At 41.8% G+C, this 26,272-nt stretch overlaps 1 protein-coding gene across 4 annotated transcripts in view; it reads right to left on the bottom strand.

Moving 5' to 3' along the window:
- The window catches only part of WWOX (WW domain containing oxidoreductase), a 948,216-nt gene that overhangs the window by 702,210 nt on the left and 219,734 nt on the right, over positions 1-26,272 (bottom strand). For all 4 annotated transcript variants that reach the window (XM_079799408.1, XM_079799409.1, XM_079799411.1 and 1 more), the window contains one exon: positions 9,103-9,191. In XM_079799408.1, the coding sequence (XP_079655534.1) occupies positions 9,103-9,191 (89 nt within the window). The remainder of the gene's footprint in view (positions 1-9,102; positions 9,192-26,272) is intronic.

Genomic DNA, 26,272 nt, shown 5'->3' with positions numbered 1-26,272 from the left:
GAAAGTAGGTTGCTCTTAAGGCAACTCTGGAAAAGCTACTTAAAGCCAGGTGAAACAGATGTGACAATGGCAAAGAAAACAGAGTCTAGCTATTTACTCTGAAAGAAAACTAAAATATCCCTCAAGTCCATGGCTTTACTAACAATGAAGAGGGGGAATACTCAGTAATCAGTACTCTGTGGTCCTCAGTGGAATTTCACTATAGTAACAACCTTTTCTGCTTGATCTTGTCATGCTTATTTGCTGTGGGCAAAGTGAAGCTGAATTCCTCTCTTCTCTTGATGGCCAGGAATCCCAAAGCTCATTCATAGGCCCAATTTTTAATGAATGTGAAAGACCTTATATGATAGACTCTCTTCCTGTATGATCACATCTTACTAGTCTATTTTTATTCCCCTTTCCTGTTTGAGTCAATTCATTGTTTCTATTTTATCTATATGTATTATTTAAAATTTTAGGATTTTCTAGCTGGCATGGCTCAGTGGTTGAGCATTGACCTATGAACCAGGAGGTCACAATTTGATTCCCAGTCACAGTTTGATGCCTGGGTTGCGGGCTCAATCCCCTGTATGGGGCACACAGGAGGCAGCGGATCAATGATTCACTTCCATCATTCATGTTTCTATCTCCCTTTTCCTTCCTCTTTGAAATCAGGAAAAATATATTTTTAAAAATTAGATGATAAACAAATATATTTTAAAAAATCAAGATGATAAAAAAATACATGTTAGTAACAGTCAATGGCACAGTGCACTGAGCTATATCTGGTTATTTCATACATATGGCTATTCTCCTCAACAACCCTAACAGGTATATGTGAACCTCTACTTTACATAGATTTGGCAAGTGAGGCCCAGAGATGGTAAGAGTTTTCCCAAGGACACATAGCTAGTAAGTAGTAGATCTGGGATTTAAATCCAAGTTCACTTGATCCCAAAACCCTGTATTCGTTTCACTACACCAGTGGATGTCACACTGTGGCCCCTGGCAAATCCATCCCATCACCTGTTTTGATAAATAAAGTTTTACTGGAACACAGTCATATTCATCCATTTAAATATTGCCCATGTAGTTTTCATGCTACAAGCCAGAGCTAACTACAACAGAGATCTTACGGCATGAAAAGTCTAAAGTATTTATTCTCTAGCCCTTTATACAAAAGTTTGCTTACCCCTGTGCTATACTGCATTGCTTAAAGTTAGTATTTCTGTTTATTAAGGAATGACAGTATATTTTAGAAAGAGTTCTAAAGAATTATATAAAAGCAAATGATGCTGAAAGAGTTAATTTTCAGAAGATTAAAAATTTACTTGTGAGGGAAGCATTCTTTCCTGATGTTTCTAACTATATTAAATGTTTCACAATATAATTTTTAATAACTTAAGATGGAAAATGTATGAGATGTCAAAAAACTTATAGACTTTTAAATGTTTTCCTTAAAAAGTCATAATTAAGATCTAGATTTAGAAAATTCATTACAACTAAAACCTGATTCTTTGTTTTTATTTATTTTAGTTTTCGTACAGTGTAGAAAAGCAAAGCAACATGATCCTCTGTTAGGCAAACCAGAAATGAATTTCTCATGTTGAGCAAAGAGTAATGCAGATATGTTGGCTAAAACATTATTCTTAAAGTTGATCTGAGGAGAGAAAGAAAGATTAAGCCATAATTTACACAATGGTCTTCGGGGTAATTTATCCCTCAAAATTTGGAATTTATTTATAATTTATAGCCCACCCACTTCCATAGAAGAATTTGAGACAGCAAAATTTGGAATAGGAATCCAAGAATATTATATCTGGGATTAGTACATGCAAGTTCTGAAAGTAATTTAGTAAAAAGTGAAAATAAATAACTGTGTAAAGATTTTTCTCCTTCAAATGTTTAAAAAATAAAGATGGGGTAGAAAACTTTTAATCTTTTCTTTTAAACATTACTATCCTCTATTATTTCTTTAAAATTAAGGAAGCCTAATTTCTTTAAATTATGCTGGAGACAGAAAGTTAAGAAGAGAAAATAGAAATCCATGATCAACAATGAAGTTCTAGAAACATTCAAAACTGCATGTATTATGTTAATATGAACTTACCATCAATTTCAGTTAATTTCCATCATGAATCAAAGCCCTTGGTCAGAATTAAAAGAGCTGATTGGTAACTGGGTTGCAAGCAATTGGATTTGCTATACATTATGTGCAACCACCAACTTTTAAAATTCCAGGATTGGAACCATGGTATTCATTATTTTAGCAATATATGGAACTCAAACTATAAAACATCTGAAAAAGAAAATATTTATGGAGTTTCCAGGTCTTGGGAGTTGTTGAGCTCTTCCAGACCCTATTCAAAATGGGTGCTTCTCAGTAAACTAGGCATAGGACAAGGGGTGAAAATGTGCAAAATCGCCACAAACAACATGTTACTATTCCAGAGCCCATCACAGAAAATCCCAACGTGTGGTCCAAATGATCTGTAAGGGTCCCAGTCCTCATGCTCTGATGGATGCCTCTGCTGCCAGGCAGTGTGGAGTCTGGCTGCACTCCAGGATTGCAGTTGAAACAAAAATATCCCTCAAAACTCAGTTTGGTTGGGATTTACCACAGGCTTTGGTTTGGAACTTTCCAGTAATGCCCAAAATAATTCGACCTGAGACACACTGGCTGACCACCACCATCACTAACTCCTGGGAGAACTGTCTGGAAGCAGGCTGAGGCTTCCTGGGCTGACCACCCAGAAGTGAGTGGGGAATAACACAATAAGTGAATGAAAATGGGGTGGGCAGACCAGGAGAGAGTGGGCAGAGGAAGGGGCTGGTCACGGTGTGCTGAGCCTTGGGAAAACTGGCTTTAGCAACCAGGTATACGTGCCCTCTTGATGGAAGACTTCACCACCATCTACGAGCAGGAATTTGTTCAAGCCTCTAGACTTAGCTACCATGTCACATGAAACATAGATGACACTAGAACATGTTAAATGACACCCCAAGTATACAGTCACTAATGTACAGACTACAGAAAACTCTGGAGGACAACCTGATCCTTCAACAAATAGGCTGGGGCAGAAGTAGGTTTAGAGTTGTGGGTACCTGAAATACAGTTTATTCTTGATTTAGTATTTATTAATTATTATATTATTTTCCATATGCACACCTGTAAAAATACGTTGGCCCCACCCTGTATGCTGCATTAATTTTTTAAGAAAAATAATTGAGGGAAAAACTATTTACTAAAATGCACTGACCTGTGCTCGCTTCGGCAGCACATAGACTAAAATTGGAACGATACAGAGAAGATTAGCATGGCCCCTGCGCAAGGATGACACGCAAATTCGTGAAGCGTTCCATATTTTTTATTAATATTTGACAAAGGAGGCATGACCATACAATGGAGTCAAGACAGTCTCTTCAATAAATGGTGTTGGGAAAATTGGACAGATACTTGCAAAAAAATGAAACTAGATCACCAACTTACACCATACACAAAAATAAAACCAAAATGGATACAGGACTTAAACATAAGACGGGAAACCATAAAAATACTAGAGGAATCCACAGGCAGCAAAATCTCAGACATATGCCGAAAGAACTTCTTCACTGATACTGCTCTTAGGGCAATGAAAGCTAAAGAGAAAATAAACAAATGGGACTACATCAAAATAAAAAGCTTTTTCACAGCAAAAAAAAACACACACAAAAAAAACACATACCATCAACAAAACAAGAAAGCCCACTGTATGGGAGAACATATTTGCAAATGTTATCACTGATAAAGGTTTAATCTCCAACATCTATAGGCAACTTATACAACTTAATAAAAGGAAGATAAATGATCCAATAAAAAAAATGGGCAACGGACCTAAATAGAATCTTTACAAAAAAAGACAGAAGGAAGGCCAAGAGACACATGAAAACATGCTCAAAATCACTAATTATCCGAGAGATGCAAATCAAAACGACAATGCGGTACCATCTCACACCTGTCAGAATGGCTATCATCAACAAATCAACAAATGACAAGTATTGGCGAGGATGCGGAGAAAAAGGAACCCTCGTGCACTGCTGGTGGGAATGCAGATTGGTGCAGTCACTGTGGAGAACAGTATGGAGTTTCCTCAAAAAACTAGAAATGGAACTCCCATTTGACCCAGTAATCCCACTCCTAGGAACATATCCTAAGACACTAGAAACACCAATCAGAAAGGATATATGCACCCCTATGTTCATAGCTGCACAATTTACAATAGCTAAGATTTGGAAACAGCCTAGGTGCCCGTCAGCAGATGACTGGATCAGAAAACTATGGTACATCTACACCAGTGATGGGCAACCTTTTGAGCTTGGTGTGTCAAACTTTGCCAAAAAACTGAGCATAACTCGGGTAGTGTGTCACTTTGAGGAAAAAACATTATTTCGCAAATGTTTCATCCTCAGCAGCAGCAAATGTTTCATCCTCGGCATGCAGCCGCCTCAGCGGCCGCGTGTCATGAGAAATGGCTACGCGTGTCAGTGCTGACACGCGTGTCATAGGTTCACCATCACTGATCTACACAATGGAATACTACGCTGCCATAAAAAAGAAGGAATTCTTACCATTTGCAGCAACCTGGATGGAATTGGAGAACATTATGCTAAGTGAAATAAGCCAGTCCATGAAAGAAAAATACCACACGATCTCACTCATTTGTGGATAATAAAGAACATTATAAACTGATGAACAAAAAGATAGATACAGAGGCAGTAAAGCATCAAACAGGCTGTCAAATTACAGTGGGAAGGTTAGGGAGAGGTGGGGAGATAAGAGATCAACTGAAGGACTTGTATGCATGCATATAAGCATAACCAATGGACGCAAAACACTGGGGGGTGAGGGCATGTATGGGAGTGGGGGGGGCCAATGGTAAGATATGTACACATATAATACCTTAATAAAAATGGGAAAAAATATAAATAAATAAATAAATAAATAAAAATAAAATGCATTGACCTTGTCTTGTCCAGCAGGTGTGGCTCAGTGATTGAGCATCAACCTATGAACCAGGAGGTCACGGTGTGCTTCCCAGTCAGGGCACATGCTTGGGTTACTGGCCTGATCCCCAGAAGGGGCATGCAGGAGGCAGCCAGTAGATGATGAAACATCTCATTGATATTTCTCTCTCTATATCCCTTTCCCCTTCTCTCTGAAATCAATAAAATGTATTTTTTTAAATGCATTAACCTTATTATTCGAATCCTGACTTAAACAAGTTGAAAGAGGAAGACAGAATAGAAATGTTTATTGTTTTAAATAGTTTTAGACTACTAAATTTCAAAGTAACATATCACGCAGCAATACACACCAATACAGAAATCGACCCTGAAAACTATGACTGGAGTCTGAGAATTTAACAAAAACAAGAGATTCCCTGAGTTCAGACTTGGATTCAAAATTTGGAATCTACCACTTGCTAACCTGAGGAAAACCATTTAGAATCTCTGAAAAGCCAGCACCTTCAAGTTGTAAAATAGAGATAAAAATGACTAATGCCCAGGATTACTGTAAGAATTTAAAGACAAATGTGCTTAGCACATTGCCTTGCACAAAATAAATGAAAAGTTGATGAGAAGCTGTGATTTTGCATAATCACATTAGCAGTGCTCATTTTGAAATGGCCTCACTCCCACCCGCAACACAGATTTCCCAGAACAGGCCAGTCCACATCTCCTCTTAGGAGAAGGCAGATGGAGGGTGGCTCCAGAGTACAGTGAGCCAAGTCTTGTACCATGGTCTCCACTGCGCATCTGTTTCTACCTTTTTCAGTCTCAGGGCTTTAGTCTACACAAGATGCTGTGTATTGCAGTGTGGGAGACGTTCTTGAGCTGGAGTGTGAACCCAGGGAAGACACGCAGGAAAAGGGAGCCTGAAATACTTCCGGGGTGCTTACAGACAGGCTTGAAAATGGGATATGAATTGGGGGCATCCACATGGAATTTAAATGTAACGGTGTTTCCTCTCCTCAGTCTCCCAACACAGAAAGAGTCTGGCTCTGAACTGGCAGCCTTACTTTCATTTGTCATTATACTTTACACACATGGAAATTTTAATGTCTAAAGATGGGAGGTGATTATAAGAATAGAACTACACATGTCTTTTTGGCAGCCCAGTCACCAGCACTTAAGTTCACTTCTGACAGTTCTCAGAATCTAAAGACCTGTAAGCACTGAACTGCCGACTGCCTATCCAGGAGAGATTTCACTGGCAGGATTTCAAACGTTGAAATCACTCGCTTTTTTTATGCATATTTTCCCCACCACAATATTTATCTAAAACATGTAAAACACTGTACTCTCGATAGACATCAAAAAAGAGGTTTGTGGTACAGGGTTTACTAAAGGAAAATCACCCTTGTTTCTGAACCCAGAAGTATACAAATTCAAAGTCATTTGCTAAAATCTAAGATTAGGGCAAAATGGGTGATAGCTTTCTCCAAGAAGTTGGGGCTTGGTGATTACAAAAGGCAGTTGAATGTGATGATTTTTGAACTACTTAATGGTTAAAAACTAATGGTCCTGTTAAGACTTGGAACACAGTGCTATTATGTAACAGTTGGCTCTCTCCAGCAGAACCGCCTGCTCACAATGCGGTCTGACACAGAATGGGAGGACGCGAGGAGAAGCAGTACATCTAAGCTCGTGCTGGAGCAGCGTGGTGTCAGGAGCGGGCAAAAAAGTCAGAGTTTGATAAAAACCCTACATTTGCTGCCAACCTGCCAAGTGAGCCTGTGAAAGTCACTCACTCTTTCGGATCTCGGTTTCAGCCCATGTAAAAGAAAGGACAGTTGATCATGGAGGGGAAGCAGGAGTAAGGAACCCCACAGGATCGGAGCCCCTCTGCTTCCCAGCCAGCTGCCTTCAAATAACTGACCTACCCTTTTGGTCTCCCATTCTGCATCTGTATAATAGAGATATCACACATCACCTACCACAAAGGCTTGCTTTGAGAATTAAACCAGAAAATGTAAGCAAAGGGTTCTTAAGTGTGAGGCCCCTAATAACCACTCATAAATGAGCTGCTACTGCTGCTATTGTGATTACTCTCACTATTTACTTTCAAACAACCACAAAAAAGCATTCGTTTGAGGAGTCAGTCATTCGCAACAAAACACTGCTTCCTTGACAACTGAGATCATGGCTTGCTTCAGCATAACTGGGCTTCCAATGGTCACCCCTCTCTTCCCAAACCCGGGAAAAGTGTCTGAGGCTTTGGAGACACTCACTACATGGTTGTTAAGTGAATGACCACGTGGTTAAATGGATGATAAAGGTGTAAATGAGCAAATGTCTTAAAAGCTACTGCTGCCATGGCCAGTTATGCTCAGTGATGAGAGCATTGGCCTGTGGACCAAAGGGTTGTGGGTTTCATTCCTGGTCAAGGGCACTAACTCGGTTGCAGGCTGGATCCCTGGCCCTGGTCAGGGGAGTGTGGGAGGCAACCAATCAATGTGTCTCTCACATTGATGTTTCTTTCTTCCTCCCTCCCTCCCTCCCTCCCTCCCTCCCTCCCTCCTTCCCTCCCTTCTCTCTCTCTCTCTCTCTCTCTCTCTCTCTCTCTCTCTCTCTCTCTCTCTCTCTCTCTCTCCTCTCTCTCTCCTCTCTCTCTCCTCTCTCTCCTCTCTCCCTCTCTCTTTCTCTCTCCCTCCCTCCCCCCACCCCCAACCTCTCTCCCCTCCACTCTCTGTTCAAAAGAAAAAAATCAATAGAAAAAATATCCTCTGGTGAGGATTTAAAAAAAACAACTACTGCTACACCCAAACTTGAGGCTCCTTGAGAGCTCTGGCCAGGGCTAGCGCTAATATTGCCAAACACTACAGAAAGCACACATGGCAGGGCTCACCCAGGCCTGCTGGCAAACTAGGGATGTTATCCAAGTATTCCTGTGAGTGTGCAGCCTGCACTTAGGGGAAGGTGCAAGTCTCATTGAGGACTCTAACTCAGTCCTTCAACCTCCAGGACTCAGGCCACTTGCCTGCTCCAGAAATGGATTCAGAGAACAGACTCCTTAACCGTCTAAAATTGCTGAGTGGGAAATTGAGGGAGACACGAGAAGAATTGGATACTGGACAGCACTGAGGGGGTCAGATCTACACAGTGCCATATAAATATTTGGCTTAGGATACCTCCCCTTACACCCATCATCTGCTTCATGATCCTAATAGTCTAATGCAAAGACAGCTTGTCATGCATCAGAGTTCTCCAAATTCAGTCAGGAGAACTGGTGCCATCTTTGGAACTATCTTATCCTTGGCACCTCTACTAACGTAATCCTCATGTTTAATAATTCAATCCACTGCAAGTTACTCCTTAATGAAACTCAAACCCCTATGTTAAATAAGAAGCCAGTATTGCCTGCCCTAAAAATTATGAGAGAACCGTAAAAATAAACACTTGGACACAAAATATTACCATTAAAATGGAGCTAACCACCACTGCTTGCCTCAGCACTAGATCTGGGGCCTGCTCTCTCTCGCTCGCTGTCTGAAAGAGAGGTTAACATGCAATGGTATAGTAAAAATTTGTCAGCCTCTAGCCAAGGCTTCCTCCTTCAGGCATTCTGAAAGACTAAAAAGACTGAAAAAAGGAGTAAGTTTTTCATGATGGGAGCCCATGTTTTGGGAGCCACGTTCGCATACCACCATAAAATCATGGCAGGTTTGAAAAACAGTGAAACCTCTTTCTCACGCTCTGATCCTCAGCTCCCTTGCCATACTGGATAGCTGAGGTGTCCTCTTCCCGAGTGCAATGAAAATGTTCTTTCCCTCGACTTGGAGACTGCAAAAATGTCCATAAGCAGGATGCACCATATGATCATCTGGCTTTTATTAGCCATTTTTACTAGTGCTTTAATCGTGTCTTTTCTTTTTATCTGGGAGGCTGTTAATAGATGGATGACACATGTCATAATGAGAGTCAAGAAAATATGGTGCACCTTAGCCGGGCCAATATAAATGAGCCTCCAGCTTGGACGCCAAGACAACACCACAGCCTTCCATTCTCTCAGTTATGTTCATCTGATAAAGACATTACAATAGTAAGATATTATGATCTATAACCCTCCACTAGAACACTCACACATTCTTGGCCTTAAACGCTTGAGCAAAATGCTGCACGCTACGGAGCAGAGCGAGGTCCAGGGTCATTGCTTCTACCTTGGCTTTATGCTGGAATGAGAGAAAATAAAAAGAAATGATAAATAACAGCAAGTTTAGTTCATGGTATCAAGTTACAGTAAATGTGTTATGGAACATGTCGGAATTCCCCTGTTTAATATTAGACGCCCAGAGAGAATATAAATCATCAAAATGAATGGAAGAACAGGGCTTTTACTGCCAAGTTTAGGGAGGATGTGAGGCCGGGCCTCTGCTGAAACTACAGGCTGGGGGTTATGCTGCTTCATGCAGCGCACAGGAGAGGCGCCTAAGGGTCTTCAGGCTCCCGTATCGCCTCTCAATCTGCATCCTTAAAAACTGGAGTGATAGGAACACCAGGACACAGCTGGCTGGGGCAAGAATTCAGCCGACAACATTTTAATCTCAAAAGCTGCCATGCAGGTTCTGGAATTACTCCTCCAAGACTGTATCAAAAATTAAAGACAATATAGTCCTAGTTGGTTTGGTTCAGTGGATAGAGTGATAGCCCATGGACTGAAAGGTCCCAGGTTCTATTCTGGTCAAGGGCATGTACCTCAGTTGCAGGCTCAATCCCCGGCCTGGTCAAGGCGCATGCGGGAGGCAACCAATGGATATGTCTCCCACACATCCATGTTTCTCTCTCTCTCTGTTTCTCCCCCTCCCTTCCACTCAATGGAAATATATCCTCAGGTGAAGATTAACAACAAAAATTAAAGACAATACTACCTAATAAAGAGGGAATATGCAAATTGACCATCATGTCCTAACAAGATGGCTGCGCCCACAGCAGAGGCCAAGTTCCTGTAATGAGCCTTAATGAGCAATCAGCAGGACCTGAGGCTACGTGGCACTGGGCAGGGGCAGGGGACCTGAGGCTGTACCCCCCCGCCTGATGGGGCTTGACAGGGGACCTCAGGCCACGCCCCCCGCCCCAGTACCAGGCTGGGGGACCTCAGGCCATGCCCCCCCACCCGGCAAGGCTTGATGGGGGACCTCAGGCCGTGTCCCCTGTCTGGTGGAGCTTGACAGGGAACCTCAGGCTGCGCAGGGCTTGATGGGGGACCTCAGGCTGCGCCCCCAAACCCAGCGCTGGGCCGGGGAACCTCAGGCTGCGCCTCCCGCCCTGGCACCAGGCCAGGGGACCTGAGACCGCAACCCCTGCCCAACGGGGCTAGACGGGGGACCTGAGGCTGCACCCCCGGCCCGGCAGGGCTTGATGGAGGACCTCAGACCACGCCCCCTGCCCCAACACCAGGCCAGGCGACTTGAGGCCACGCCTCCCACCTGGCAGGGCTTGATGGGGGTGGGGCTGGCTGGGGCTGGGTCTCACACGATTTCGAGGCACATGTGGGTGGGCGGGGACTTGACTCTGGTTCCTGTGGCGCACCCCAGACTCTGACAGGAGGAGAATTTTCATATACATTTTACTAATTTTCTTTCATCTCTGACACTTCTATTATAGAGAAAGGGCAAATAGCAATATTAAAATATTTTCTCTAATTAATTCTCTTTTAATGTGCATGAATTTTGTGCACCAGGTCACTAGTTTATTTATACTAAGTACAAAAGCAGGCAAAAGTCATTTATACAGAAGGATCATGACTGACTCAGATCTCTGGGGTTTAGTAACCCACAAAACTCTACAGACAGACGGGGCATATGTGGATTATCATAATGATGCTCATAATGGCTACTGTCTATTCAGAGCCTCCCATAGGCTGGGCATTTACATGCACCATCTAGTTTCACCCTCACAACTGAGCAATGTGCTATATTTTCCCACTTTTCTTATGAGATCACAGAGGTAAGAACTGCAGGTAGCAAGCATTGACGTCAAGCCAATCTGACACAAAAGCCCAAGTTCCCTCTTGGAAAGGAACTCGAAGGGCTGGAGCAGCCATGCTTTGAAGCATCAGATTCCACTGGACGGTTTCAGCACACTTCTGGAAAGATCAGGATTACCTCTCAGACTTGCCTTGTATGAAAGGCACTCCCAATTTTTAGTTTGGCTGGACTTCAGGATGTGAGATTCAATACTATCAGTTCTTAGACCTACCTCCTCCAAAGATAGGATGCCAGGCCACCTGCCTATTCAGGTAAAAGAGCCCCATAAAACAAATGGTTGATTTGGGAATTCTTGTCTAGATGGTGAGGCTACAGGAAGACTAAGGAGAATAACAGGACACCTCTAAGGCTAGGAAAGGTGAATGCAAACAGCACTGCTAAGAATATCCTCCAACCAAACTGTCCTATTCAGGATGGATACAGGCCGTGCTGGGATGCTCGGTGGATATGAGGCAGTTGATCTTGGCTGCCAAGGTCCTGAACTCTCACCCAGCTCCCAAGCTTTGAATAACAAACATCAGGCAGAGACAGCTGAGAAGCAGCCTGCCTTGAGGCCATGTAACATTTCTAAGACTCAGTTTCCTCATTTGTAAAAGGTGACTATTAATGACCTACTCACAGAATTGTGAGTGTAAGTGTAAAGCACCCGCCATCCTGTCTGGAAGAGAAGAGGTATTTGGTACATTTAACTAGAGAGAGATAAAACATCTACTGTGCCCAATTCTTCCCCTGGTGCCAGCCCGCAGTAAATGGTGGTTTGGGTGGACTGCCATGCAGCATGGTATTAAGGATATGCAAGGGTCTGCCCTGAGGACGATGGCAGATTAGATGTCTATTATATCCTGGAGGACCCAGGTCATGCCTAATCACAGAGCCCAGTTCTAGGGAAAGTGGGCAGAGAGTGATTCTATGACTTCCCCAAACCTAACAGCATATCAGTGGCAAAAGCCGGGCCAGTATAGATTTACATTCATTATGCAGTAGCAGATGCACCAACGTGCAGATTTCAAAAGGAGAAGAGTTTAACTTGGCCTAGTAAATGGGAAAAGTGAAAAGACAGTATTTGTTAGGGTTTCCTAAGATCAGGGACGTTCGAGCTGGAGGATCCACAGTGAGGCAAGGCTGTGCCCCCTCAGTCTAGAGAGCAGGAAATTGCTACCAGGGGAAGTGAATGGACTTGAGTGAGGCTGTCCCAGTGTAGACAACTTGGACTTCCAAATGAGGATCAAAACCCCATACATTTTCTGTCTGAATAGCCAATATCTATCTGGTGGTTAAAATCAGAGTGTAAAGTCTGTCAAAGGCTAACTTATTCCCCTGGGTATTCCTATGCCTGAAAAATGTTCATCCACCTGATTTGACCTTCAGAGTTAGCAATAAAGTGTCCTTTCCCCTCATCCTGCATCCCTGGGCCCAGCCTCACTCACTTGGAGCATGACTCTCAGGACCATGCACAGGATCTGACAGAACTCCAAGTGCACCTAAGAGGGGAGCCAGGTGTTTATATTCTGCTGGGGAAAGAGGGGTAGACACTACTCCTCTCAGCCAAACCCCTATAAAAACCCCAGGAGATATAAAAATGCATGTACATATTTCTGCATTAAATAGGGAGAACATTCCCAGATGGCGACCCCAAAGCAATTTTCCAAGGATAATGATGGCATGGCCAAGGGGGCCTTCACATGCTTCTGTGTGTGTAACTTACAGTTGGCAAGTTGTCTGTTGGTCTTCCCCTTTCACTTTAAAATAATGCACAGAGCTGCCACTACTAATAAGAACAAAATCAGAATGTACACCTCTAGGGGGAACAAGGGGTCACAAGCCATCAAGCAGTTCAACAGACTAATCCACAGGCTGTGGGTTACTAGGCTCCTGGGGACAGTGATTCAAGTCTGCACACTATTACTCAGGTAATTCTCCTGCCCTCGGTATCAGGTTTCTGTTTCTACTACCGACCCTGAGAAATGTAGTGAAACTGTGTGCGATATAGTGAAACCAGTGGGGGGAAAAAAACAAAACACAGCTTTTAGAATGGGGGAAGAGGGTGTTTATGTGTGTGTGTATTGGGAGATTTGCTTTTCTGACTACCTAAGAACTTTGGCAACTTTATAAAAGTGTTTATCATGAGACATGCTCTAAATGAAAATGCAGGGGCTGGTGGGTCCCGTTTTTGAGGGATAACCTGTGGACTGCGAGGTGAAGGCAAGCGTTTCAATATGCCAGTGTGAGCTTTTCTGCCACGTCTGGCCTTGAATCTGGGACTGACCACAATTCACTTTCATGGTTTAGCTCATGAACTTTTTGTTGCTGCTGTCAACTCTGTTTTGGAACTAATTATAGACTCTCACGAAGTGGTACTTAAAGTGCCCACCTCCCAACATCCTCAATGGTGACATCTCAGCCATGATCAGAACCACTAGATTGACACTGGCAGAGTGGAATTTATTAGACATCGGACACTACTAAGATTTCACCAGTTTTTAGATGCACTTAATTTCTTTATTTGTAATGCCTTTGTGTGTAATTCTGTGACATCTGACCACACATATAAATTCATGCTACCTTCACCAGATTTGAGATACATAAATGTTCCATCACCACAAGGGAACCAGTGACCTTTTTATTAAGAGGTGCTAGAATTAGCACATGCCATCCAGCCTTGTTTGACCAGATCTGCTCTCTGCATTGGCCAAACACACACACACAAAGTCCCAACTTAAAATCCTTTTGCAGCTCGGAATGGCCAAGAAGATATGGTCCAGATTCCTCAGCTTGGTTCACACACAGTTTCTGTGTCAGTAGGACATGATTCCATAAAGTACACCACACACACAACAAACCTCTGTGTCTTAAAACACCAAGGATTATTACTTGCTCATGTTCCATATCCATCCCAGCGTGGTGGGGCCATGTTCATCATGGAGCCATGTTTATCGTGGGGCCATGTTCATCATGGGCCAAGTTCATCATGGGCCATGTTCATCGTGGGCCAAGTTCATCATGGGCCATGTTCACCATGGGCCATTTTCATCATGGCAACCAGGGCTCAGGCAGATGAAGCCTCCAGCTCTATAACATCAGCAACTTCCACAGTGGGGAAAGGAGTGTGGCAATTGCCCAGGGTTCCCCATGGTTTCCACCCAGCATTGACAGAGGCTGCTTCTGCTCACATTTCATTGGCAAAGCAACTCATGTAACTGTGCTGTTTGAGAAGGTACAACCCTCCAAGAGCCCAGAAAAAGGCATATGATTGGGGATGTATAATGGAGAATGGTAAAGACTATCATATGACTTGGCCCTGTCTACCTCTCTAGGCTTTTTTCAGGTCTCTGCCTACTTCACACTTTCATTAGTTATAGAAAACTTTAAAAGGCTGAAAAAATATGAAAAAAATAAATGCATATACAATCTCTTCACCCTAAAATAAACTGTTATCCTTCCACGTGTCGGTCTCTCCTTCCTTTCCTATCTATCTGTCTGTCTGTCTGTGTCTCTATCTATCCAACCATTCACTTAGCTTTAACAGAAAAAAACTTCATACTAAGAATCTTGAATCTTAAAATGGTATAAAATGCCTCTCTCAACCCTTCCTTAAATCCTTACTCTTTTTTTCCTAGTCACACCAATACACCAGCTTATCATCTCAGGCAAAACAAGAATGTAAATTTATTTTAAATTATGTATACAGATGCTAGTACACATCATTTTAAAACAGAATGGCACAGGTGGCATCTCACACATGAAATATCAGGCAACTTCTAAGTAGCTGAGATGCCTAACTACTCCTGACACTCTAGGCTCAACCAGAAAGACTGAGTAATTAAGCAATCCACGCACTCTTCTTTCATTTCCCTGGGACCCAGGAATGCTCCCTGGTGGCATGGTTCTGTAGACCAAGTCTGCCTGGTCTATTCTTTGTAAACCTGAGTGATTGCAAAGTCTGTATGAGCAGAATCCTTCAACTGCTTGCTGTTGTTATGCAACAGTGATCTCTCATGCCATGTTATGACTATGAATTAGCCAAGTGTGACTCAGATGTGATATAGCCCGAAACCAAAGGAACCATATGGGGATTGTTTGGTATTTAAATGAAGAAATAGGAGGAGGTTGTCATCCTCAGCAGGGATGGCAGAGCTGGGCTGTGGCTCCAGCTCAGGATCACGGCACAGGCAGGGAGACCTCAGGGACATGACCTCAATGCTCGGGGCCTCAGCTGCCTTACTTGAAAATGGGCATTTGTCTTTCGAGGTTAAGAGTCAAGATTAGACATGATGTATATAAGGTATGGGGCACATAAATAAAAACTATTATCATTATTAGTTGGAAGGCCACTGCTCAAAAGGAATGACCATTGGTTTTCCATAATAAAGGACATTAGTAATTGCTGTTTCCTTTCTTTATTTCATAAATTAGTATCAGTAGCTCAGAGAAAGTCTGACTAGAAACTCTGGAAGGAGGAAGACAAGTCTCACCAGAGCAGAAGGAAGAAGGCTCAGAGAATCTCCCTGAGGCCACAGTTCCCCAAGTCCCATCTCTGTGAATGTTCTGGACTTAAAAGGGGTTTGTTAGGCCATGGACTCAGGTGGGACTATCTGGGTCTGAACTCCAGTCCCAGTACTTACCAGATGGCCAGTTACTTCCCTATCTTGTGCATTCAGTTTTCTCTTCTGTGAAATGGAAAAATTATGGCACCTGCCATATCAGGAAATGAGGTAATATATATGTAAGTCACTTGGAGCAGTGCCTGGCGCCTGATGAGTGGTCTGTAATTGCTACCAATGAATAGCATTACTGTGATTGTTTTGTTGTTGTTTTTACCACTATCATCACTGTAATCATCACCGTCATCATATGCACCAAATTGCTTCACTCCTCATGGACAGGGCTGAGTGGGCATAACTGGTAACAGTAGCCATCTCAGAATACTGGCCAGGAGTCCTTGCCCCACGGCAGCTTCTAGCCCCATAGCAGCGCTATGGGGCCATTATTAACCACCCAGTTCACAAATAGAGAAACTGAAGTTCAGAAAGCTACTGCACCCGAGGAAACCCCCCGGATCTGGAACTGCCTCATGCAGAGGCAGCATGCTGGCCTGCTCTTGGTCAACAATAAGAGAGACAACATTTATAAGGATGAATTTATACATTCATTAACTCATTCATTCAGCAACACTGCCTCAAAAGGTAAATGCATATTCCAAGAATTCTAACGCCTTTACTCCTTTTCTTTTTTGCCCCAACACTACAACATGTAAAACTATCTCACATTCATAATGTGCTTACCAGCAACAAAAGAAAGGATGGAGAAACCCAGATGTGATGAAGGAGCCCAGCCTTCAATACACCAAGAGGAGAGTCTCCTTCAGCTATGGGGGACATGCCATATGCAAACACAGATGCAAGATGTTGTGTTTAGGGGAATTAGCTAGTGTGTAATCTCACTTGAAAGCGCTGATCTATGCCAACTGGATGAGTATCTACCCCTCTCTTACAATTACAAAAGAGTTCATTTCTGGGCTTCTCTTTAAAAAAATATCTCATTTACATGTATTTATTATTATTAAAAGGTGAAAAAATAATGAATACCTATGACATAGCTTTAATAGAAAAAACTTTATGCTAAGAATTTTGAATCTTAAAATAGTATAAAATGCCTCTCTCAACCCTTCCTTAAATCCTTACTCTTTTTTTCTAGTCACACCAGTACATCTCAGACAAAACAGGCATTTACTTTTTAGTGAAGAGTCATATGAAGTATCTTTTAAAGTATATCAGTCCACACTTTGAGAAAACAGAGGCTAAGTGCAGCCAGTAAGACAGAGATCCAGGTTCTCTATAACCAGATGGGGACCGTTCCAAAGCTTGCGTCTTTGCTGAAATACCACCCTGTGCTGTATATATCCTTGTCGTCATATTCTTGAACATGTAACACCAAGAAGCTATAAAGAAATGAACGTCGCCTTTATATTCTTATTTGTGTCTATTTTATATCCTATTATTTTATACATTTGAAATTTATAAGAGAAGGCTATTGCTGAAAGAGAAAATGTAACGAAGGCAATAATCTACATTCAGAGCTTATTGCTAATGGCATCTTGCAAATTCCAATCCAATGGGCCTTAATTGCATTATGCTGATGTCTCTCAGCCTCCCACTTTACACACAGGCAGTCCTGATTTTATGTTCGGAAACCTTAAATAGGAGTTGTCACATTTACAACAGCGAGAGACACTAGCACTGAGCATATTGTTGACATGACATTATTCACTGAACGATGATACAGACCTAACTAAACTGGTTTAATAATTCATCAATATCCTATGTGGGACTTCATAACGCTCGTCTCTCCAGTGTTATATAAGTAATGCTAATGGTGGCAGTGGAGGGCCGCATCCTCACTGGGAAATACAGGAGGAAATAAACACTGGCATCCACTTTCAGCTCCAGTACCTCCAGTGAAAGGACCCGTACCAGCTTCGTGAGCAAGTTGGGGGGAAGTTTGCCCAACCTCAGCCTAACCTGCAGATGAAAAGGGTGCACTGATAAATGCCCGTTTTGATAGAGCACCCCAGGAAAAGGAGATGCTGAGAGTCTCTTACAGCTCTGCACGTGTGCACCAGTCTGTGCCACTGTGCCCTTAACAAGAAAAAGCTCTTAAGAGAAGATGCCACATTTCTAAATAGGAAACGGCACCAAAAAATAATCCTTGGCTAAGCCCTGGATTTTTCTTAGAGCCTTGACCTGACCTTCAGATCAACCATCAAGCACCAACCTTCATACCTGGGCCCCCACAAGTGCCCCCAACACTATCCTCCACCCTACCAAAATACACAAATATCCCTAATAAGGAAATCATGACAACTCTTTCTTCATTATACACAGGTCAAAATTTTTGCCTTGTGTTGCTGGAACTCAATTTATAAAATAAACAGTATCAATATCTATACGTAATGGTTAGGCTGATTTGAGGAGAAACTGCACTGGATAACAACTTCTTTAATTTGGTCTATGAGCTAGGTGCCACGCAAAGCAAAACTATTAAAAATGCTTAGGCAATAATTGGCAATATTTTGCACTCTGGATAAAAAATGCTTATCTTGCCAGAAACTAATAAGAGAGTGAAAATATTCTAAAACCTTCCAATCTCCCTCTATGCAATGTATTCACTTTGCAGCTTAAAAACAGTTTAAGGCGAGACTGCAAGAGCCACGGGAGTTTGGCAGCCAACATGATTGTGCATCTTGGCCTTGCTATTGAAGAAAGAGCCCTTTTTTTCAGAGCGTATTTTTCATTCTAATGTAAGTGATGATTTACGTTAACTATAGGTAAAGCATGGTTACATTTTGTTGAAGGATTGCAGGCAAGTAAAGAGTAGTACAATACGTTGAAGCGTAAAAGCTTTCTCTGTCATAATATTTATTATAATGGCATATAAAATAGCTGAAATAAATAATAGATGACTAAAGGTAAATTCATATGATAAAGAATCCTTCAGCAGACACCATTACTTTGACTGCTCTAGTTTTATACACAGTTGAAGACTCTTAATAAACAGGCCCCTATATCTTATATAAGTACTGGAAACATCAAAGATGTGCTTCAAAGACACCATAATGGACATCAGCTAATTTACTGTATAATTATATTCTCAACAGGAACAGTCTATATATTTTGAATATTTAATAGCTGTGTTCTTAATGAAACTTGTTAAGCAATGGATCCCCCTATGCTAGGGAAGCCGCTGATAAAAGAAAAATCACAGTGCCCCCCTCCTAGATTCAGAAAGAGTGTACAGCTCAAAACATAGAGAGACCTGGAGCCTATTGATTACCAGTGACAGGTCAATAGTGGTTAAATTGAATAGAAAGAGATAAATAAGATTTGTCTGCTCTGGCTTAGAGGATTCTGAATTCCACATGAAGGACTGGTAAAGCCTGAAAGACCCTCAGGTGGAGGGAGATATTTTCATTACAACCCTCAGAATAGAGAAAACAGCACACAGATATCCCAGTGCAAACAGGGTCACTCAGGTTCCCAACTGGGGGCATTCTGCCCCCAAGGGCACATCTGCCATGGTCTGGAAACTTTTCTGGCCCCACAACTAGTTGGAGGGGTGTACTGACATCTAATGGATAAAGGCTAGGGATGCTACTAAACATCCCACAATGCACAGAGAGCCCCTACCCCTGGCACTAGGGGTCCACAGTGCCAGGCTGCCTGTGTGAGCTGGTGAGAGGAACACTGATGGGCCTGAAGAAGTTTTCAGCTACTTACATTTATCTTTAGTTGTAAAAATAAAACTGGCTCATTGAAAAAAATAGAAACAATGCATAAGTGTATAATGTATTGAGTAAAAACATCTCCCAAACCCCACTGCCCCAAGAGAAACAGAGGGACAGCGTGATATACATTCTTCCAGAGTGTATTTTCTACACATATAAAAACACTGTGCAACAACGTTTGCCTACAAACATAGTTGCAGAGCTCATGTGTTATTTTACAACCTGGTTTTTCCTAATTTACTGTATAATTAAATATGGAATTCTACTCCTATTAGTTTCAACCTGTACAGTTAGCCCATTAAAGAAGTTTTTGATCATTTATTAAAATATTTCCCTTTTGCAGGGCTTAGCCCTCTACATCCTTCACTAGCTTTGTGAACTTTCACTTAAATTCTGAAAGCCTGAATTTCCAATTTCCTTGTCTATAAAAATAGAAATAATATAAACATGTCCTCTTGGGATTTCTGTGAGAATTCAATGGAATAATACCCATGGAAAGTATCTTAAACAGATATCCTGTGTTTACTATTGTTCTTATTGTAATTAATACCATTTTATACACTGAGTGGCCAGATTATTATGATCTCTGAACGCATAATAATCTGGCCACTCAGTGTGTGTGTGTGTGTGTGTGTGTGTGTGTGTGTGTGTGAATATATATTAGAGGCCCGGTGCATGAATTCGTGCAGGGGTGGGGTCCGGCCAGCCTGGCCAGGGGGAGGGGACATGGGCGGTTGGCCGGCCTGCCTGCTGGTCGAACTCCTGGTCAAGGGCACAATTTGCATATTAGCCTTTTATTATATAGGATATACACTGAGTGCCCAGATTATTATGCCTTCAGAGATCATAATAATTTGGCCACTCAGTGGATAGTTGCCAGGTTTTAGTTACCAAATGCAATGCAGCGATACTTATATTTTGTAATATATGATTCTTTTTCTAAAGAACAAATTCCTAGAAGTAGAATTGCTGCATCAAGAGATATCTACATTTTAAACTTTGATAGATTTTTGCTGGGTGTCCTCCAAAAAGGTTATAGCAATCTCCATTCCCAAGAACACTGCGGGAGACTATGAAAGAAAACCAAAACACCAATAATTCACCTTGACATTTATGGTAAATTAAAACACACAGTTTTATATCTCTATCTCTAATACCTGGTACACAGTGAGTGGCACGAAGTGGGTTTTCAAGGCAGGCTTTAATTTAGAAAATTAATGAATGAATATATAACATGCCACCAAACTTGCAAAAATTTCGTAAATAGATATGAAAGCAGGCTAGTGACATTGGCAACAATTATCTATAAGCCATTTGGACAGCTAGACATTTATTTCTCCTAGTGCTTTCGGCCGGCTGGCTGAGCACCTGCCTCTCAGAAATTGGTCACACTGTGTGATGATGGATATGAGCTCAGTATGCCAAGCATGCAGTAAACATGTAATATTACCATCACACTGGAGGCCTGACCACAAAGGCTATTTATTTTTAATTTAAGGATGAATCCAAAGAGAGAAATCTTTCCAAAGTTCTGAAGAAGCAAGGCAAGATATTCAACAGATAAACTAGAAAAAAATCTTGAAATGCTTCAGAGAGAAATCAGGTTTCCAGCTTAAAGTGGCATCTACCAAGCAGCCTCTTATAGGTTCCAACCAAAACACCCATAAAGGCAGAAAAAGATGAGAACTCAACATAGTACACACTCAGAAAAGGAGTCATAGTCAGGTTATCCCCAAATTCTGCACATTCTTTGCATTAGCACAGGACCAAACAAATTACACTGAAAGGGTATTACAGATGGATTTGAAACAATAGCAAGAATATTTTTTATGGGATGGGGAGAGAGGTAAGGTCTCACTGACCCAGTAAATAATGTAGGGTTTGGTTTTGTTGGTTAAATGAAGGAGACATTAAATAACTATATTTGATAAGAGAAAATTTCAATATGTATATAAAATTTGAAGAATAACTACAGAAGGAAGTATGCCAAGGAAGAGATGGAGATATGGAGGGGGTAAGAGAGAAGGAAGGAAGGAAGGAAGGAAGGAAGGAAGGAAGGAAGGAAGGAAGGAAGGAAGGAAGGAAGGAAGGAAGGAAAATACTTAGCTTCCAAAGCAACCGCAGGAAAACAAAAATGGCATATGGAGTACACAGGATATAAAGAAAAAGGATCAATCCAAAAATGTCTGAAAAGAACTAAAAATAATAATGAAAACTCTTGGTGGGGGGAAAACACAAAATAAAACACAGAAATTAGTACAAATATATCCATAATCACCAGAAACAGAAATGGACTTAAATTCACACATTTAAAGGCAAAAACCAACAAACTAGAATTTTAAAAATTATCCTATGTTATGTAAAAAGATACACTGTGGAGAGAAAGAACTAGCTTCTCTCAAACAAGTGCTCCCCTTTCCAAAGGATGGGATTGTGCTGAGAAGAGACTGACCAGCCAGGAACTACATTTCCCAGCCTGCACTGAGGTGGGCATCAAGGTTTCCACCAATAGCCTTTGAGAGGAACAGTGTGTAACCCCTGGTCTATTCTTCACATGAATTGGGTTCCCATATTCTTTCTCCTTCCATAAAATGAATTTAGATTATAACAAGATCCTAAGGAACAGTGGAGCCACTGGACAACAGAAGCTTAGAAACTTTTTTCACCAAAAGAACAGCCACCTGTCAATCAGCGATAGCCCTGTGGATCTGTGTCATACATTGGAACTCATTTCGTAAAACAGTTCTCTGTCCCAACGTGAAAGGCAGATCTAGTACCTATAGAGCCTGAAGCTTGAGAGAAGAGCCAGAAGGTTAGGTCAGGGGGTAGTGGCTGCTCTGTGCTGCTTTTGCCAAGACAGCAGGAGAAAGAGATATGCTCAGGGAAGAACTGTCCAGTTCACACGCAGAAACAGATACTGGAATATTAGACAGCTGGAAAAGTTCAAACTGCATAAAATAAACCTGGAAAAGTCTTTGAGAGACAAAAGTACATTAGGACTTATAAATTAATTCAAATAATTAATCCCAGTAGCATACATCAGATCAATGGTAATACTTTTTTACCCAATCCTGTAATTCCAGATAGCCTTACAGTAGAAGTTATTGAGGGGAGAGAGAGAGCAAGAGAGTAAGAGAGCGAGAGCGAGAGAGAGAGCAAGAGAGTAAGAGAGCGAGAGCGAGAGAGAGAGCAAGAGAGTGAGAGAGCGAGAGCGAGAGAGAGAGAGTGCGCACGCTCAGGCACTGAATAGGTTAGTGAGGTTTCCGGAGCTTGTCTGACAGCTCCACCAGGACTCCTTCAGGAAATGAAGTCCAAACAGGAGCTGGGGAAAGGAAAGTCCATGAGGAATGGAACAGAGTCCAACACTTTCACACAGATTCGGTGCAGTAACTGGATCCCTGTCTGTTCGATGCACAAAGCATGCTGGTTTGGGCATCAACAAACAGCCATATTCATTCTGGCTTGTTCTGTGCTCTTCTCTCTTATAGCCAAATGGGAAAAATGAATCACATTGGATAATTCTGTTTAAAGCCAGCTACGTATACACTACATGTTTTCAGAACAGCATCGCAGACAGCAATAGAGTGGGAGGGGCGTGGGGGACACCGGCTTATAAATGTCCATTAGACGCAACTTTGGGATGGCGTGCATGTTAAGGCAGCTTGGCCCTCTTCCAGCCTCTTCAGTATTTATATAGGCATCTTCCCTGCTCCCTTTGGCTTAATGACAGGGGAGCTTCTGGGGCTGGCAGTATGACAGGGTGGCCCAGAGCTTCTATCTGCAGAGGAGGGCCCCGGGCATTGGCACTTCTCCTAAAGGAGAGCCAGGATGTTATCGGCTGCACTCTTTTCTGGGTCTGCAATGCACCCCGCCTCCCCGGGGGACCTGAGGATGTTCTGGCTCAGGGTCACCTTTCCCAGGTGATCCAGTGTCATTTTCTTCACATATCTAGGACCTAAGACTTCTTCCCCTGTATAAATTTCAAAATCCCCTCCAAGAGGCAAACACTCACTGCCAATTAAACACTTTTGAGGACCTGCTCTCTGGCAGATAGTAGTCCGAGAAGGAACACCTACGAACTTTGTCACCTTTTACCCTGCTGAGCCCTTCAAGGTCGACCTAATGATCTGTATTTTATAAAGAAAACAAAGGCCGAGAAGGCATGAAAAAAATCTGCTCAAAACACATATAATTAATAGCTGGCAGAATTGGGATTCAGTTCTCCCTCCATCTAATGAGCCAATTCTCCTGATAAGATAGCACTATTGTCTCTGGGCCAGAACTTTCTTCCAGACACTGAAATTCCCCCGCGTCCAGGAGATCATGGTGGGGGCCAAACGTACACTCCCAGGAATGTTGTTCTGTCCACGAAGCCAAAGCCTCTTACATTTTTCTGTTTTATTTTCACCATTAAATTTTTAACTTTATGATGGCAAAACAGCTAACTTCAACCTTTCTGCTCTCCCCACCCCTCTCTGGATTAACCAAGTTTGATAACTAAATAATGTATCATGGAATGGCTTTCATATTTGTAGAAATAAGATATGAAGCTAAGCACCTGCTCATTGTGATTTAGCGGAACACACTTTTCTTTCCAAATGGTCTTCTAGGACAGGAGTCAGCAAACTTCTTCTTTAATGGGCCAGATAGCATTTTAGGTTTTGCAGGCCATTACCAACTACTCAACTTTTGTAGCATGAAAGCAAAAGCTGCCATAGATACTGTAAATGAGTGGGTATGGTTGTGTTCCAATAAAACTTTATTTATAAAAACAACTGTTAGGCTGAATTACCTCCCAGCAGAATCCAGTTTGTGACTCCTGTTTTAGAACAAGAATCAAGCAATTTGGTGTGTTTCCTGACATCTGACAGTCTTTAACTAATATTATTCACAGATTCCAATGAATGTAGGAGAAAATAGAAGAATATTATACCATGCCTTAAATATGTCTTACTTTATCACACAAGGCCATTTGATAAAGATACAGGTAACACACAGCATAAAGACTCCCAAACAGTGTGTAGAACTAAGGATGTACAATAGATTTAGCAGTGAGAATCTGCTAACATTGATCCATGCAAAATGTTTCTCCTATTAAATAATCCAAATTTCAGGAGTATTATACTTTGTAAGTATCAGCACTAAATGGTTCCTACAATTCCACACATCTGCTTGGACATAGAAATATTTTTCTGAATCTTTAGAATTTTATAGATACTGGTCAAAAAATTGAAATAAAGGTGTCTAGACATTTTACAAGTATGGTAATCCTTGGGCATATAGGGAAAGAAGAATAGATTTTTTTTTCATTGAGAATCAAAGATATACTCCTAGATCTGCTGAAGATTCTTTTCAGAATCCTAAAAACAAGCATCAAATCATATGCCCACATCTTGACCACTAGGTATGTGGACATGATATTTCTATCCTGTTCATATGCATTTGTATTTCAAACAAAAACTAAACAAAAGCAAAATAATGCTTTTAATGAAAAGAGCACTATACACTTTCTTCTTTATTGGAGAGAATTGCCAATACAGGCACAGAGGTTGGGCAGGACAGGCAGAAGTACACACACAAAAACTAAAGAATGAAACAGAGATTGCCCACAAAAGAAATTACTAATGAGCCATTTCTTCCATTTCCTGGAATTTTCCTAATCCAAGGAAAAACAGGAGCTTAAGATGGATTAGCAGACTACTGCCATTCCATAAAGTAGCAGGAACTACAGACACATGATCACTCAGGGGAGTTGATGCCATCTGCTGCAGAGAGCAAGGACGGCCCTCCAGCAGGTCTCTGCATCATGCAGCCATTGGGGATGGGTTTAAATCCCTCAGTCTTGCCAGAATTTAGTACCAAGCCTTGTTGAGAACCCCAGTCCCTTCGTGGCAGAATGCTTTCTGGGCCAGGAACCCACCAAACACCTGATTTACAGGAATATAAATAGTTCCAAACAAATATAAAACCCACTAACAAGGAAACATGGAAAACAAACAGAATCACAACCACCAGCTGCCTCGTGGCACTGGGATCCTCCACTGACAGTTTGAATTTCATGGACTGAGTCAAGAACAGCAATCACACTGACAATGATAAAAGGTGATCCAGCCCCACCAGTTACGCTTGGCCAGGTTCTCTACTGGGCACTTTGCATCGACACAGATTTAAGATATAGGTATCACCATCTTCATTTTGTAAGTGAGAAAATGGAAATTAAGTAACTGGAGGTCATAGATCAGATAAAGATAGAATTTTGAACGCAAGCCCAAAAGGTCTCCCACTGCTCACCCATAGTACATATGAACTACTATTCCTGTGACCATTACTGTAAAAGGGAGAAGAAAGGTTGAGGATCACCAGAATCCTGGTAAGCAGAACTGGATAATGACAAGAAAAATCAGGACAAGGCCAACAAGACCCATGTGCTGGAAAAAAACATAGAAAATGCCCTGTTCCTCTCTCTCCCAAGATCTATAATCACATGCTACAGTGTTCCCTGCAAGTGCAGACATACACAGGGTAGTACATTAATCCTTCAAACACTAACAGATGCTGGCAGGGATTTAGACTGGAATGTATTTACAAAGTGACAAATTATGTTCTGTATTATAGAGAGAGAGAAAGAGCACCCACAAACGGGCTGATAAATGTCAGCTGCAGTCACGACAAACGGTTTATTTTTATTATGCTGTAACCACAAATGTTTTTTTTTTCTTTTCTTTTTTTTTTTTTCAGGGAGACCCAAAGATTTATTTGTTGCAGGGGAAAAAACAAGATTATATATGACACAAAGTAATAACTGTAAGATCGGTGATATCCCGGGCACCCTGCCCTCCTGGAAAGCTGCATCCAGGCTGAACAGTGCTACTAAAAATGCCACTTCTCCGAGGCACAGTAAATGGTTAATAAATCAGAACCGATACAATGCCTTGTAATTAGATATAGCCTTAGTTCACAGACTAAGCCAATTGATAGACAATAT

The sequence above is a fragment of the Cnephaeus nilssonii genome (assembly GCF_951640355.1).
Source record: "Cnephaeus nilssonii genome assembly, chromosome: 20".
Classification (NCBI taxonomy): Eukaryota; Metazoa; Chordata; class Mammalia; order Chiroptera; family Vespertilionidae; genus Cnephaeus; species Cnephaeus nilssonii.
The sequence above is the reverse complement of the archived record's forward strand: the minus strand, read 5'-3'. Positions and strand labels throughout refer to the sequence as shown.